The sequence below is a fragment of the Dreissena polymorpha genome, chromosome 1 (assembly GCF_020536995.1).
Source record: "Dreissena polymorpha isolate Duluth1 chromosome 1, UMN_Dpol_1.0, whole genome shotgun sequence".
In the NCBI taxonomy this organism is placed as follows: Eukaryota; Metazoa; Mollusca; class Bivalvia; order Myida; family Dreissenidae; genus Dreissena; species Dreissena polymorpha.
Window position 1 is genome coordinate 61836744 of NC_068355.1, and position 17460 is coordinate 61854203.

General features: G+C 33.8%; 1 protein-coding gene across 6 annotated transcripts in view; it reads right to left on the minus strand.

The window, feature by feature from the left end:
• LOC127831629 (leucine-rich repeat-containing protein 74B-like) overlaps window positions 1-17460 on the minus strand; it is a 118812-nt gene that overhangs the window by 39016 nt on the left and 62336 nt on the right. For 5 of the 6 annotated variants that reach the window (XM_052356623.1, XM_052356615.1, XM_052356641.1 and 2 more), the window contains 2 exons: window positions 2388-2574; window positions 1888-1998 (listed from right to left, as the gene is read on the minus strand). In XM_052356623.1, coding sequence (XP_052212583.1) covers window positions 1888-1998; window positions 2388-2574 — 298 coding nt within the window. The remainder of the gene's footprint in view (window positions 1-1887; window positions 1999-2387; window positions 2575-17460) is intronic. The other variant, XM_052356634.1, reaches the window with a different exon arrangement.

Below are 17460 nucleotides of genomic sequence, written 5' to 3' on the forward strand. Positions count from 1 at the left end.
CAAAAAAATAATAAAAATGAAAATATCTGGTAGAGGGTCATCCAAAAAACACTTGTTTGCATTATTTTGGAATCCAGCCTTTGGTTTCAGACAAGATGATAAAAAGGTTTACAGTTTTATAAGATTTTGACTGTCAAAGCAATTAAAGTATTTCTCAATATTCAAATTATTCAAAATGTTTATCAAATGAACGTCAAATGACCATCCCAGGTATATTAATGATACTTGTGTTTTAAGTCTACAACATGGTTTCAGCTGAGACTTTATTTAAATAAATTGTGAATATCACTCTAAAGCTACATCTTCTTAAGTGAGTTATAAATGGCTCAACAAAACAAAAGAGGCATAATACGTGGACAAGAATAAACACAAGAGCACCGCCTTGCGGGTGCAGACCGCTCATCTATTTTTCCTTTAAAAGGTGAAGGGACTCTCATTTTTTCAATCACAAAGAAGGGAGGGGTGGAGTGAAGAGGGTTGTATAGTGTGGGGGTGTGGGTATTTATTACATTATCTTCCAAAAATGCGAAAAAAATTCGGGGGGGGGGGGGGGGGCATTGTGCGATGGTTGGACGGTAGGGGGGTGGGGGGGTTCTTGGGTGCGATGATTGGACGGTATTTCAAACATAAAATAATAAACATAAATATTTGTGTTTTTAACCGTTTCCAAAAAAAAAATTGGGGGGCTGGGGTGGGGTGGGGGGGGGGGTATAGTGTGAGGGTGTGGTGGTCATTTGTGAGATGATATTTAAAAAAAAAAAATTAGGGGTGGAGGGGGGGGGAGGGCACTGGGGATGGTTTGGTTGGAGTCTATTGTGGTATGTCAGGTAAGAGTAGTTTTGTCAAAGTATCAATCAAATCTAATCATTAATAAAGAAGTTATGGCAATTTTAGCAAAATTTAATAATTTGACCTTGAGAGTCAAGGTCATTCAAAGGTCAAGGTAAAATTCAACTTGCCAGGTGCAGTAACCTCATGATAGCATGAAAGTATTTGAAGTTTGAAAGCAATAGCCTTGATACTTAAGAAGTAAAGTGGATCGAAACACAAAATTTAACCATATATTCAAAGTTACTAAGTCAAAAAAGGGCCATAATTCCGTAAAAATGACAAGTTCCAAGTGTTCCAAGTATGAAAGCAATATCTATGATACTTTGGGGGTAAAGTGGACCAAAACACAAAACTTAACCAAATTTTCAATTTTCTAAGTATAAAGGGCCCATAATTCCGTCCAAATGCCAGTCAGAGTTACATAACTTTGCCTGCACAGTCCCCTTATGATAGTTAATAAGTGTTGCAAGTATGAAAGCAAAAGCTTTGATACTGTAGGAATAAAGTGGACCTAAACACAAAACTTAACCAAATTTTAAATTTTCTAAGTATAAAAAGGGCACATAATTCTGTCAAACTGCACGCCAGAGTTATCTCACTTTGCCTGCCCAGTCCCCTCATGATAGTAAGTAAGTGTACCAAGTTTGAATGCAAGAGCATTGATACTTTCTGAGAAAAGTGGACCTAAACGCAAAACTTAACCAAATTTTTCAATTTTCTAAGTATAAAAAGGGCACATAATTCTGTCAAACTGCACGCCAGAGTTATCTCACTTTGCCTGCCCAGTCCTCTCGTGATAGTAAGTAAGTGTACCAAGTTTGAATGCAATAGCATTGATACTTTTTAAGAAAAGTGGACCTAAACGCAAAACTTAACTGGACGCCGACGCCAACGCCGACGCAGACGCCAAGGTAATGACAATAGCTCATTTTTTTTTTCAAAAAATAGATGAGCTAATAAGAATAACTAACATAAAACAAAAATACAACAGGCTACACAACATCAGAACCTACTGGCTTCTGTTTGGCCTACAGGCTACACAACATCAGAACCTACTGGCTTCTGTTTGGCCTTTCTGTTTCATTCTAGCTGCTTGTTCACAGTAGGCTAGTCGTAAGGACTGAAAGTCCAACACGCCGTCTACTATGTGTGGATTTTTGTTCACTCCTTTTGAAAGCATGGCGTAAGCAAATAGTTTGAAATTAATTTTAGAGTTGCTGTGTGGCTGTTGGTCATATGGAATAACATGTTGTGTGTGTTTTTTATTACCAGTATATATACTGCAAATTCAAATTAACAAATATTAGTACATGAAAACAAACTGATAAAACTGCATGATTTTAAGAGTAAACGCATCCTTTTTGTTTTTTTAGACCCTATTTTTCATTTTGAATGTTAGATCTTGACAAAGATTACATGGTAAGCAAAGAGCATACAAAGATATAGTAATTTATTATGATATCAATGTTCAACTCACTGAAGTAACTGCATAAATGGTATGCACATCAAAATATTGCAATTTTCTAGCAAAAAGGTCAAACAATAATGATAAATACCTTCCACTTCCAGATCTGTATCAAAGGCCTTTTCATCGTGAATGTCTAAAGTGTTGAAATCAGCCTCGAAGTTTGCAACTTTTCGTTCATCGTCGCTCTCTGTGTCCGAGCCTTGACCTTTGAAGGCCTGACTTCCAGAAGTGTCCAGACGCGACTTTCTAGATCGAGTGCTGTTTCGACTGATTGTCTGAAGGGACAAAATTCATCATTTAAAATCAAGAGCTTTATTGCAAATGTCACTACATGTATAGCAAAGACCCCCCCACTGCTTAGTCGGATATGTCAAAGGGTAAATAACACAGGAATGTTTGGATCGCTGGGGATGAAAAATGTGTCATTGTGATGACAAATTTAAATTTTAATTTAACAGGTTTAGAAATTTGGAAGTAGTTTGCTCCACAGCTCCCTGTGATTGGAGTTATCATGTTTAGACATTGAAGTCAGTTGATACATTTCACTGCAAAGTTGGCAAAGACAATATAAAAAAAAATAAAAAAAATAACAAGACTATTGCCAAGCAATATAGCCCCCTACCGGCTTCACCATTGTCAGAAATTCCACCATTGTCAGAATTTAAAAAAAGAATTTGTTGCTATAGCAACCAGAATTTTTGACGAAGGAACAAAATGAAATGACGTGCATAATGTCCATATTGTCATCTATCCATGTTTCAAGTTTCATGAAAAAATATTAAGAACTTTTAAAGTTATCGCAGGATCCAGAAAAGTGTGACTGACTGACAAACAGCAGAGCGCAAACCATAAGTCCCCTTTGGTGAAACCGGTAGGGGACAAAAAGCTTACTTAGCACCTCTTTGAAATGTACCAGGTTTCAAGAAAGAGAACCGTCAAAGTCACAGGTGGTTAGCGTGTTGCTATGATATTAATTAGTGAAAACATCATTTTGAATGATAAATAATCAAATTATAACGAAAAATCAACTTTTCTGAAAAATAAAATTCTCACTATCAAATATATATATATATAACAAGGTATTCAACTTGAAATGATCAAATATATATATATAACAAGGTATTCAACTTGAAATGACCCGAAAACAGGGTGCATCACTTTGAACAGCCAGAACTTAAATATGCAGCGATTTCATTTAAATTGGTCTTATTCAACGCAGAAATAAATATCCTTTCTGGAAATGTACATATCTTGTAATATTTTTACCAATGCTGGGTCAAATTTTAAGAAATATATGGAATACTAGGTCGGTGCCGAATAAAGCTAACTTTTTTTGCGAGGCTTAGAAGATTTTCGGGCCGAGCGAAATAAACTTCGCTTTATTCGGCACTGACCTAGTATTCGATTTATCCCATCAATTGTCTTAGTCATAAATTATTTCTTTAAAAATAGAATAGGATAATAGAACTACACGGAAATCCCAATTTATTTTAAGCAAACATTGTTCTATCATTTTAGTTGTGCCGAGCTTAATATATTACACAAAAATCAGTAACCAACCTGTTTTTCTGTTTATCATACCTCTACGTCCCCGATTTTAAAGAAATAATGAAAATAAAAACACTAAACAACTGCAGCTTTAGCAGGAAAGAATATGACTTTTGTCGTTTGACGTGTTAATAATGACGTCATGAGTACATGCACTTAATATTAGTAAATAATGTTTTTTTGCTTTTTGTGTTGCATTTTGTCTTTAAAATATATTACATCTTGGTATCAAATTGTTTGTTTTGTTGAGTCTGATTCGATTTGACTAAAATGATTACTTTATAGTTGATTCCGAGTAACATGACCATCCTCCGCCGCGCCTGACAGCTATATTTCAGCATTGCCGAAATAAAGGAGAATATATTCCACAGTGGTTTATTTCAACAATGCACGTCTGATGATGGGATAAAACACAATACACAACACGGGTGACCTACTCATTATCGATTTAATTGGAAAATTAAAACACTATTTAGAACCTCAGCACTTGATTGGTGTTCAAAGAAGCCTTGTAAAACAAGTCTGTTCTCTATTAATGTGCTGAGCAGCAACAAAAAGGGAACTATATATATTATATAAATGACTTGAAAAAAACTTGAGCATAATTGAATGGTATACCAGGGTTGTGATTGAGGCAGAGTCAGAGGGGAGGAAAATTGTGTCGACTGATTTTGACTATGTGAACGGCGCGCATAAGGCAACGACAAACATTAAAACATACATTAAAATAAACAACTTCTTGAACTTCATAACAATATTTCTTTATAAAAACCTGTTAAACTTCACATTTAACATACTGAGGATGCAAAGTAAACAGTATTTATTGTGATCAATAGCAGCAGTTTTTCAATGTATTACAGTAAATGGACTAAATAAAAACAAACACACTTGAGTGTTCTACTTGTGTTAATGATGTATTAAACTGAGTTATATTAATATATTTAATTTGTTAACCTTTCAATATCTATCTTGCATTTCACATCTTCAGTTCAATGCTATTTCAGTTAACTGAACACGCCGTGACAAACATAATAAAGCAGAATATGCATATGAATCTGATAATACACAGATCCACTAACATATAAATCAAATCATGTTTGTCTATTTCCATGTTCGAACGATACTCTTCTAAATTGTTTTACTTCACGAGTAGACTGAACACCAATTTGCAAACACTGGTTTCCGTGACACATTTTATTCACTACGCACATTTCTAATCAAAATATGTGTTGCTTGTATCTAAAACATCGTCTTTTTCGTTGGCAAACACATTTCATTATTCTATCAAACTATATTATGATGTCAGTCGTTAATTCGATTGCTATTTGTCATTTCAATAATCTTAAGTTTCGCTTTACAACGGCGCCATTTGCAAACGAATCAGCTTAGAAATACCAAACACATTTTAAGAAACCGATTTTAATTGGAAGATTGGGAAACGACAGCCAATTATATCGCTTGTTTTAAAAATGCTTAGGCAGAATCTACCAGTGTAAAATGCGGAAAGATTTTGCGGGCCGCGGATATTTCGGACCGCTTATGAAGACGTCCGCAGAATCGGTGGTACCCCCTCTCCCCCACATTTTTTTAAACGAATTTACGCGAATCTCAGAAGTGACCCCCGGGACAACCCGATCTGAGGAAATCCGTGGATCCGCGGAAAAATCACACCCCTGTATACTATCAATAAATTATGCAATCAAAAGGGTACATTTAATTTCTTAGAACAAATTTCTCAGTTGAAATAGTGCTAAGTGAACATGTTGATTTATTTAGACTTTCATTGATTATCTTACGCTGGGAAAAAAATTAATAATAAATTAATATGTTTGATAAACAATGTGTGAATGCTAATCTCTAATTTTCCAAAATGATTGAAAAAGCTTGTGATATGAGATGTTTTTGGTTAAAGACAGCAAATCAATTTTCCCTGTCAAACCACCATAACTATTGATATGATATCATTTATGATTGTAATATGCACATTTGATGTGTCACAAGAGTGTTAGTTAAATGATAAATGCCCCGATAAATGTCATCCTTGATTATTTTTCCAATATTTTTCATTAACGATCATCTGATTTATCCTCATACATTTTCTTTTTAGAACAGAGTTTTGATCCTTATTCAGCTGCCATTTACTCTATGGTTTTACACAAAAACAAATCTTCTGTCCTGTTATCCACGTTTTCTTAAATAACTTTTATATTAGCTGTATCACTGAGGGTTGTTTCTAATACAAGTAGGTTATCTTAAAGATCAATCGAAATATTGGAACAAAATATGTACATAATGAATACACAGAGTCTGTGAACATATCTTTAGCTTCACTCTGAGAAATTGTTTGCTCAGTTGACTGACATCTTCAATATTAAAAAAGTTATGGCCAATGTTAAAGTTTTCGGACGGACAGACGCCATATAATTGACATTTGACCTTGAAGGATGATCTTGACCTTCACCTTTCACCACTCAAAATGTTCAGCTCCATGAGATACGCATGCATACCAAATATCAAGTTGCTATCTTCAATAGTGAAAAAGTTATGGCCAATGTTAAAGTTTTTTTCGGACGGATGGATTGACATTATACCAACGGACAGTTCAACTGCTATATGCCACCCTACCGGGGGCATAAAAAACATTGGAGCACATCAATATGACATTATGTGCATGTTCAACTTTTATAGATACTGTAAAATACCTCCATCCCATAAAGATACTTTATAATACAAATTCATCGAATTCAGATCATATCTTTCCTTAAAAATCTTGCACAGAAATGAAAACTTCAGAAATTGGGCATTTTTTTTTATCAAAGGGCGGTAATTCACTGGAGCACATCAACCTTACAAAATATGTACATGTTCACCATAAAGAAATGCAGCATATTAAGTTTTGTAATAATAAGATAAAAAGTATATGAGAGCTAGCTCCGAAACATTTTAACTACTGGATGGAAGGGCATTGGGTATGACAGATATGGTTATGGCAGAAATTTGTTTCACGCCCTGGCAAATTTAACTGCATCAAAATTTTAATTCAGACAGAAAAAAAAGAAGCAACTATATGCCAGCCCCTTTTTGGGAGCCTCAAAAGGCAACATATTTATACCAACTGCATGTCATCTCTACCTTACTCCTGTCTATGCACAAAATTCTTGGACTCCTCAAGGAGGCTCTAAATGCAGCCTGTCCGAAATACGACTCCATCATATGGAAATGAAATAATTCTGTCGCTAATGACACACACAGCAGTCTCTATGCTTATTATTTTGTAAATCAAAGCGAATCTCGTTCATAAAAGCACAAAATCAATTTCATCCGTGAAATAGGCTTAATAAAGTCCACAGCCGGCCTCACACGCATTTGAGAAAGTTTTGAATCCACTTTGCTTTACATACACAGTTTAAAACTCGACATGCATCTTTTATTGTCTGAATCTAATCTCTTTTCAGTCCAGTTTTGCATAAGGCCACGACTTTTATATTTCTTGGTTTACAAAACCGCCGACCCTAATTTTTGGAAAATGGGAAAAAAAATAAAATCGGAAAATCGTCTTTTTTTTAAATATTTTATTCCCGACCGCACTTCAAAATGAGCGAAATGAGAAAAAAAACGATCCGGTTTGAGTACGGTTGCGAATAAAATCAAGTAAGTACAATCAACGATTGGTTCACATATATTGCAGAGATCGGGATATTTTTCAATGTGACACATTATGTACCAGTCCTTTTATGGGCACTTCTCAAAATTTATTTCGGGTAAAAATTACAGACAATAAGAAAATCAGCGTCAGTCAAATGTCGACCCCATCAAAATTTATTTCCGTGTCTGTGACGCAACTATATTGTTTAACATGTTAATTATATTAAACAAACCCGATAGTATTTGATAATAAGTATAAATAATCCAATAAAACACTGCCATTATTTACGATATATGTGTTTAGGAATTTTGTAAACACGTCCGCCATAGTTTATAGGAACTGTACAGAAAGTTTGGAAATCGGAACAAATCGGTATATCTCGGAAAATCATTGATAAATGTATTTGTCGTTTCAATGCTTAGGGCCGAGTAATTTCGGCAAATCGGAACTCAACTTGTGTAAAACACTAGCTCAATTAACCGTTAAACTCCGCCTCCGTTCTCTGCAAAAGATTCGAAGGCGGAGCTATGCACGTGCTTTTATTAAATTGGAGGATTGCAATTGAGAAACAAACACACGATTGGTTCGGCATGTTGATTGCTAGACAAAGGAAGCCAATTTTTTCGGCGCGAAATTTGTCGCTTTATTGCTTCCGACAGAAAGCGGCTTTCCTTTGATGACGTCAAACTGTCAATTCACACAGACTGCACATTTTCGGAAGACTTTAACTGACTCCTTGTTTACAATTCCAGTAAAAAAAACACTTGCTAACATTAAACTTTGGATTAAATTATCAAAATAAAGCAAAAGCGAAGTTGACAAATATGATTAAATTAATTCGCGTCAGTTCAAATAAGACGTTTTGCGTTGTAAATCAACGAGTTTTCATGACAACAACAACTTTGACAAACATTACCGCGACGACGCATGGATCCATCTACCTCGATTTTTTTTTTCATGTACGATCTCATAAGTCGAGTAAGAGCAAACACATACCGGGTAATTTGTGTATGAGTAGTTTATCTTATATAAGATTTATGCAACGGGCATCGCATTGCGTAATGGTGCGCATCCAATTATGGAAATGAAGCGCAGTTTTTCGTTTTAATGGGAGAAGAACGCATGTCATGTAATGGAGTGTTTAAAATTGCCTGATGTTACATAAGGTGCTGTTAGGACTCATTTCATTTGAAGATATAGATGTGTTTCATTGCATAATTTGATTTTTTGTCTCTGTGTTAAGGTTATAAAAGATATGTTGTCTTTGTTCTGATGTTATTAGCATTAACATTTTTTCCAATGATGTTTTTTTTTTTTTTTTTTTTCGACCGCCCGATGGACCATTTTCAAAATAATTTTTGTAAACCAATAAAAAAAAAAGTCATGGCCTAATGTTTTTAAGAATAGATGAGATTTCCAAACTGACATTTAAAGGATAATGAGCCTGTATTTCATGTGTTGACATGTATATATACACATGTTACCGTAAAAATCTAACGAAATACACTTTGGTCATTCAGAATTTTCAAGAAACATAAGTTTTTTTTATTATTACACTGCAAACTTAGCACATCACTTTAAGAACATGAACAGAACATGGCGTCTCATCAGGATCCAAACTGTTTGCAATTCTGATAGTATTCTTTGAAAAAAATCGAAGAAAATGCTAGTTTTAGAAATTCAGCAGACGACATTTTAGCAGATGACAAATTTTGCAAAGGGTTAATTCTTTTAAAAGTTATAATAACAATAACTATCCAGAAAAGTTTCTTCGGTAAAACAACTTCACAAAACTTTCAGCCATTGACATTTTTATATAAAGTAAGCAGAAGGATTTTGGTAACATTGTTTTCTTCATTTTGTAAAAAAAATAATGGAAGAAAACAATCATTGACAGAAGATCTCTCACTGAAATCACTTCACAATCAGCTCTATTACGTTCAGTAGGCTCTCAGTCATCTATAAGATCATCTGAAATGTTTGTACATGCTTTTAGGTCTTTTAGGAACTCAATAATTCAATATTCATAGTAATATATATACTACACAATTATTTTATTTTCTTCATTTACACTTTCCACTGTCACCATATTATTTCCAGTGTAACAGTATTCCATCAAACTGAATATTTGCTATACTGAAATGGTGAAGCCAGAAACTGAAAATAGTATCTGCTATACATTTCTTTTTAATATATACCAGTTCAAGTTCAACCTTCAAATCCGTAAGAACTTGAAAACTTCGTCAAACAATTCAACCTAACAACAAATGAGAAAACTCCAGGAATCAATTTTCTTATCAGTTCACTTTTAATTTAGTAAATTTGAAATTCTCAAGTCTTCGGGAAGTGGAAAAATTAATTTAAACAAATAGTCACTGAATTGAGAGTCCTTTTATAACAGGGCAAAGACCCGATATATTTATTTTCTTGATCAAACAAAAACCAAAAACAAACTTAGCAACTCCTGTTTGCACATTGTTCAGAATTTGAAGTATTTGCAATTAATACTCACAAGGTTATGTTGCTTAAAAATATATTGACTAATATTAAATGGAGATAATAATGGAATATTTTATGTCTGCAAAAGAAAAATCATTTAAGTATTTCAAAAACGTTGACAATGAGGCATTTAATTTATGTTATTATTATTAAAATTATTGGCAATAAAGCAAATGCCATTTATACAATTGGTTTGTTTATTGGAATTTTTACCACTTTCAACAGTATATCAATCATATCATGTCAATCAATAATTGAGTCGTGTTCTGAGAAAACTGGGCATAATGCTTGTGCGCAAAGTGTCATCCCAGATGAGCCTGTGCAGTCCACACGCTTTTATGACATTTTTCGTTGAAATGAAGTCTTTTCTTAGCCAAAATCTAATTTAGGCGGAACGTGTTGTCCCTGATTAGCCGGTGCGGACTGCACAGGCTTATCTCAGGGACAACACTTTACGCACATGCATTATGCCCAGTTTTCTACGAACACAACTCATCATCATTTTAGTAACAACTTTCCTGGATAGGGTTCTTGGTCAGTACTAAAAAAACAAATTCTTTTGACAGCAACTGACAACTGGCTTTAAACAATTAAATCCACACCCAACAATTGTTGCCAACTCCATTTTGTTTAAAAACTTCATAATAAACATTAAGCATGCTATGAAAAGTATTCAATAGATCATTGCAAAATTCATTTATAAACACGTAAGTATGTTTATTCTAAATTGTATGCACATATTAAAGCTTTCCATTCAACATTGTCTTAACACTAAGTATCCATGAGTGTATTATTTAAAGTCTTCACAGCTCATGACACTATCATTGCCATATCAGTATAAACATTATACATCCAATAAAGGTAGCATCAAAAAAGTGAGTCAGAGAGTAAACAAAAATCAGTAGATTGAAATATCTACTGATTTTTGTTTACTCTCGGACTAACATATAAAAACTTTGAATATAAACATAATTCCTTTGGACACTTGGGCATGCTGAGCCTTGCAAATTGAGGATAGATAAAAGGTCATACAAAATACTGAATATAATCATTCACTTGATTAAATTGCTGTTCAAAAGAAGTTTTGATACATTTCAAATATTTTTTAATCCCTTGCTAAATGTGACTGATGATGTGATATGGACAACTCCTACATATTTTAACAAACACCTGTCATGGATTTATTACAAACATATCAAGAACATGGTTAAAGTACACACTTTAATAGTTATTTAGAACATAATTTAAAGCAAGTAATTGCAATGATGAAATTCTCAAAGGCCAATCCAATGTGGTTTCATCAGAGATAAATTCAGCGGAAAAGGTCTTAAATGGCATTTGAAACAATCAAACTAAATTTAATTATTCCAAATTGTCTAATGGCTAGGTAACATTAAAGTGGATTGCCTCTATAAAATTATTTTGTAATCATTTCTGTACAATAAAACTCAATTTGATTCCCAATTATTATGATTAACTATTTCATGACCAATTCATGACCAAATTGTCCATTCAATATAAGTTTCAAAAGTTTCCTAAGGACATCTCTTAGCCCAAAAACTGATAGTATACAGGTAGCCAGTGAGGTAATAAATCAGACATAAGTCAATTAAAATCATCTTTATTTGATTCAATCCTTTTTTAATCTCATGTGAAGAACAGTGAAAATGCCAAATAGTTCTGTATTTCAAACACTACCTTGTAAATCAATACCAAACAGAAGACAGACTCAGATTACAAATATAGACGGTACTCAGGAGTGTCAACATTTGTTTCAAACAAGCTGTTCAATGTAATGATGATATTTAATTTTAAACAGAATCGCATTACCATAAAACTCAGTCATATGTCTACCCTCTCGGTGGTCTAAAAATGGTACAGAATTTGCCACTTTGTGTATGTGCATTGGGTCAAAATTACAAGTGGTAAAATAACAATCAGCGTCAGTATAATTTCAAGCCCAGGAAATTAAATTTGTCTGATTCTGTGGCATGAAAATATACTATCCAGACATCAGGATAGTTAAACAAGAGGGCCTGAAAGGCCCAAAGTCGCTCACCTTAGATAACAAGATATTAATTGAACATTGGAACAAATCTTCTGACCAAGTTTCATGAAGATCGGAAAATAAATGTGGCTTCTAGAGTGTTAACAAGATTTTACTATAGCCATTATAAGGAAAAATGCCCCGCCAAATAAACAATAAATAAATAAAATAAATAAAAATAATATATGTTTCCTTTTGAAACTCGACTTTAAAAGGGAATTTTTACAGTATGCTAAATTGACAAAATTAAAACAAGTTGTTTCAGATTTGCACATTTTCGTTGCAGTTATGATATTTGTGAGGAAACAGTAATACTGAACACTTACCATGATCTAAAACATCCATTATATGCATCTTTTGACGATTTAAAAATCTGAAAATTAGTTAGCGTTAATAATTTGGAGAGTTCTGTTGTTGTCGTTATATTTTGTGATACTACGAGGACTGCTTATATAAAGTATAAAATACATCGGTCATCGTTTGAGAACGGATGGCAGAGTGGTCTTAGTGGTAGACTTACCCCAGGACTCCAGGGGTCAGTTGTTCGAGCCCAGTTCAAGCTGGGTTACTTTTTTTTAAATTGTATTCTTGATTTTTACTGGAGCTTTTTAGATCCAATGTTGACATTTATCAATATAAAGCATTTAATGACAAACTTCAATACATGCCAACATCTGCAAAAAGGCCCCTTTTAACATCCATAATTAAGCAAGTAATTGCAATGATAAAATTCTCAAGGGCCAATCCAATGTGGTTGGATCAGAGATAAGATCAGCTGAAAAGGGCTTCAATGGCATTTGAAACAATCAAAATGAATTTAATTATTCCCAATTTTTAAATGGCTAGATAACATTGAAGAGGATTACCTCTATACAATTATTTTGTAATCAGTTCTGTATAATGAGACTAAATTTGATTCCCAATTATTATGATCAATTATTTCATGACCAAATTGACCATTCAATAGTTTCAACATTTTCCAAATGACATCTCTTAGCCCAAATACTGATAGTATACAGGCAGCCTGTAAGGTAATAACTCAGACATAGTCAATTAAAGTCATCTTTATTTGATTCCCCCCTTTTAATCTCTTGAGAAGTACAGTGAAAATGCCCAATAGTTCTATATTTCAAAGACCAATAACACTACCTTGTAAATCATACCAATTAGAAGACAGACTGACTACAAAAACAGACGGTACATAGGAGTGTCAACATTTGTTTCAAACAAGCTGTTCAATGTAATGATGATATTAAATTTTAAACAGAATCGCATTACCATAAAACTCAGTCATATGTCTACCCACTCATACATCGGTGGTCTAAAAATGGTACAGAATTTGCTACAATGTGTACATGCATTTTATAAGTAGGGTCAAAATTACATGTACAAGTGGTAAAATAACAATCGGCGTCAGTAAGATTGCTAGCCCAGGGAATTCAATTTGTCTGATTCTGTGGCATAACAATATACTATCCAGATATAAGGAAAGTTAAAAATCACCATCATCTTGCCCTGCTGATAACTAATCCGATGATCCAACAAAATACTGTTGCCATTATTGATGTTTAAAAATTCTGGAAACACAACGTATGCCATTGTTTGGAACTGTATACAAAGTTGGAAAATCTGAACTACTTGGTCTTAATTGGAAAAGCCCAGAAACAGTCATAACTGAAAACAGCAGTCAGTCAATGGAAATGGCAAAAGTGACTGGTGTCGACAGGTGACCAGTGTGTTCTCCAATAACCACTTTTAAGTGTGTAGTATTGCTATGTCGTAACTCCACCCAGTCGTTTGCACACAGTGCAAACCAAAGGCTCATTGCCGATAACTAAGCATCTGTGAAAAGGCCCTTGTAAAGGCCCTTGCCTAGTAAGCAGTTACCTCCCTTATATTGGTTCGCTTAAAACAAAATGCCAAGAAAAGGCGCTTGAAAATTGGTCCAAAGGACCGAGGTACACAATGGTAATTTGATCATAAAATTATACGCTAAAAAAAGCAATCATAGCCAAATTTGTAAATGATTTTGCATGATTAAGTCAATTCTAAACAAAAAATCCAGTTTAGATGAAAAGTGCCATCCCTGATAAGCCTGTGTGGACTACTTTACAAACATGTTTTAAGCCCAGTTTTACCGGGGCGGGGCTCAAATTATTACAACTGGAGGACTATACTATTCAAAATATAACAAGAACAAGGCTCATTTGAGTGCAATTCATGAGCTTTTAACTCTTTCAGTGCCCAGGAACCGAATTTTGAAGGCCTTTGCAAACAGTTTGGATCCAGACGAGACGCCAAAGAACGTGGCGTCTCATCTGGATCCAAACTGTTTGCTGTTCTTATAGTATTCTTTGAAAAAAAATGAAGAAAATGCTAATTTTAGAAATTCAGCAGACAACATTTTAGCAGACGAAAAATTTCCCAGCATGAAAAGGGTTAAGTGCTGAGAGTGGACACCAACAATGGACCGCGACACCATTCATCAACCAGCTTCCATGTTTGAAATGAAACCTAAAAACCAATAGTGAGTGTTTTCATTAAGTCAAAACATGCCATTTGGAGAATGGGTTGTTTGAACATTATTTCAATTGGTCATAAACAAGCTTAGTTCATTGGCATTGATAAAAGAAGTGATATCAATTGTTCAAGCTGAATTGACATACTCGGGAAGTGATTTGTGATGAATTCACATAATAACGCTCACAATAGGCTCCTCCCCTGCGAAATGTTGTTCTGCAGTTCACGAATAATTCGTGAACAGTTCATGAACTGTTCATGAACTGAGTTCATGAATTGTTCACGAATAGTTCGTGAACAGAAAATGAGCCACGTCTGTGAAAAGTTCTTGAAATTTTAGTTCATGAACTGTTCATGAACACTAATGGCATGACGTGTTCATGAAATATTCTTGAAACCTAAAGGCATGAAGTGTTCATGAACTATTCTTGAACCGGTGTGGCATGAAGTGTTCATGAACTATTCTTGAACCATTATGGCATGAAATGTTCATGAACTATTCATGAACATCAATGGCATGAAGTGTTCTTGAACAGTTCATGAACAACACAATTCTTGAAAAATTCTTCAGGGTTTTGCTGTTCATGAACAGTTCATGAACATTTTCCTTCTATTTTTCAATGGCTCATTTTCTGTTCACGAACTGTAAGTGAATAGTTCATGAACCATAGTTCTTCAAGAGTTCATGAACTGAGGTGGCATGAAGTGTTCATGAACTATTCATGAACAAGAATTTGTCAATTTATGCAAAGGTTATCATAAGTGTTACTAAAGCTCAACAAACAGGTCAGGGTAAGAAGAAACAAGTCTTGTATTAGCACTTAACATATTGATAGCAACATATAACAATAATTTAAATATAACACTAATAACTGAGATACAAGTGGTTTGATAATACTCTTTAAATTTCATAATACAACTTTGCACTGTATGTTCATGAATAATTCATGTATTGAAAAGATTATGAATAGTCTCATTTTCAGTTAAAGAATCATTTACTAATCAATGGTTTCCCTGAAATGGTTACACTTACAGTGCCAAAGAACTTGAAATGGAACCAATGGCTGATCAGTTCAGCCGGTAATTTATTAAAGACTTACATTTTCAAATATAACATAAACCATGTGCCTTCCGTTTCAACTTCCTGTGTACACAATATTCTTTCTTTGTAAAAACAGCAATGCAATGTACATTGAGTTCTTGATATCATCTTAAACTGTTCATGAAATAAGATGTCCTTAAAACGTTCTTAAACTTGTCTTTTAAGTCTTCCAAGAACAATGACAGATCCTTTTAAGAACATATTGGATTCTTAAAAAGTCCATCATACGTTCAAAAACATTGTGTAGACCTGTTTAAGAACATCAGAAGGAAACATGTTGTTCAAAAAAGTTCTTAAAGTGTTCAAGAATAGTTTAAGAATAATTCAAGAACAGGAAAAGTCCTTAAAAAGTTATTGAAGTGTTCCTGAAGGCAGTTCTTGAACAGTTCTTTTACAAATGTTCTTAAAATTCTCTAGAACAGGTCAAGAACACTAACTTACAGTGGTGAAAGTACTATGCATATTCATACTAACTTCACAGGTTTCACAAATCTACAAGATTTGTATGCTAGACATTTCAATATTACTTTCAAAAATATGTATGAAACATCTAGCACAAAGGAATTCATGAATTATTCATGATGGATCCTTAAAGTCTGTCTCAGAAAAGTCATTAGAAATACTTGTGCATGAAATGTTCATCACTAAGTATTTATGGTTAGATGAAGAACTGTTCATGAACTTTGAAATGTTCAACAATAATTCATAAACAGTTCATGAACATGTCTTAAGAACAGTTCATGTCCAAAAGTTCATGAACCAAGCGAAGGAACTTTTTCAGAACTGTTCATGAACAGTTCTTGATTGGCTTGAAGTGTTCATGAAATCATGAACAACATTTCGCCGGGGCTGTTTATAAAAAAAGTTTTTGGTTTAAGACAGCAAATCAATTTTCCCTGTCAAACGCACCATAACTATTGATATTATATCATTACAATTGTAATAAGCAAATTTAATATGTCACAAGAATGTTAGTTAAATGATAAATGGCATGATGAATGTTAGGCTTTATTATTTCTCCAATAGCTCATTTACTACAATCTGATTTACGCTCATACATTTCTTTTTAGAACAGTGTTTTGATCCATAATTCAGCTACTGTTTACACTAAACATTTGACACACGGATAAATCTTGTGTCCTGTTAGGGACGTTTTCTTAAACCAATAGCACATTTAATACTTTGATAAGCTGTATCATTGAAGGTTGTTTCTAATACATCTAGGTTATATTCAAGATCAATCGAAATATTGGAACAAAATATGTAAATAATTAATACCCCAAGTCAACAGATCTTTAGCTTCACTTCTTAAGAATATTTGCTCAGTTAACCAACAACATAACTGAACTAACAATGACAAATAATAAATTACACAGCCGTTTATCACACGCGCCACCTCTTTTTTTAGATGCATAAATAAATGAGCCAAATGCAACTTTCGAGGTGGCGCTCTGAGGCCCGCATGTCTTGAAATTTCATGGATAATTAGATAGGGTGATTAGGTTGTATATGTTTTTTCAACACATTTAGCATTAATTTTAAAATCAGGCAATGTTGTGTGATTCAGCAAAGATTAATTCATCCTAAAAATGTACAGAAACATAATTCTCAACCCATTTAAAAACGTGAGAACCTTTAAGTTGTGGCATGGTGGAATTTAAAAAAGCATTTTGATGAGTTTTTCCTGTGTGATGAGACAATTTCCACCCAATTAAATTGCTAACAGCATCAAACGCTTGCGTACAACATACATTAGATGCTGCATGCACAAAAATATTGGCTTCTTGCCCACATAGTAG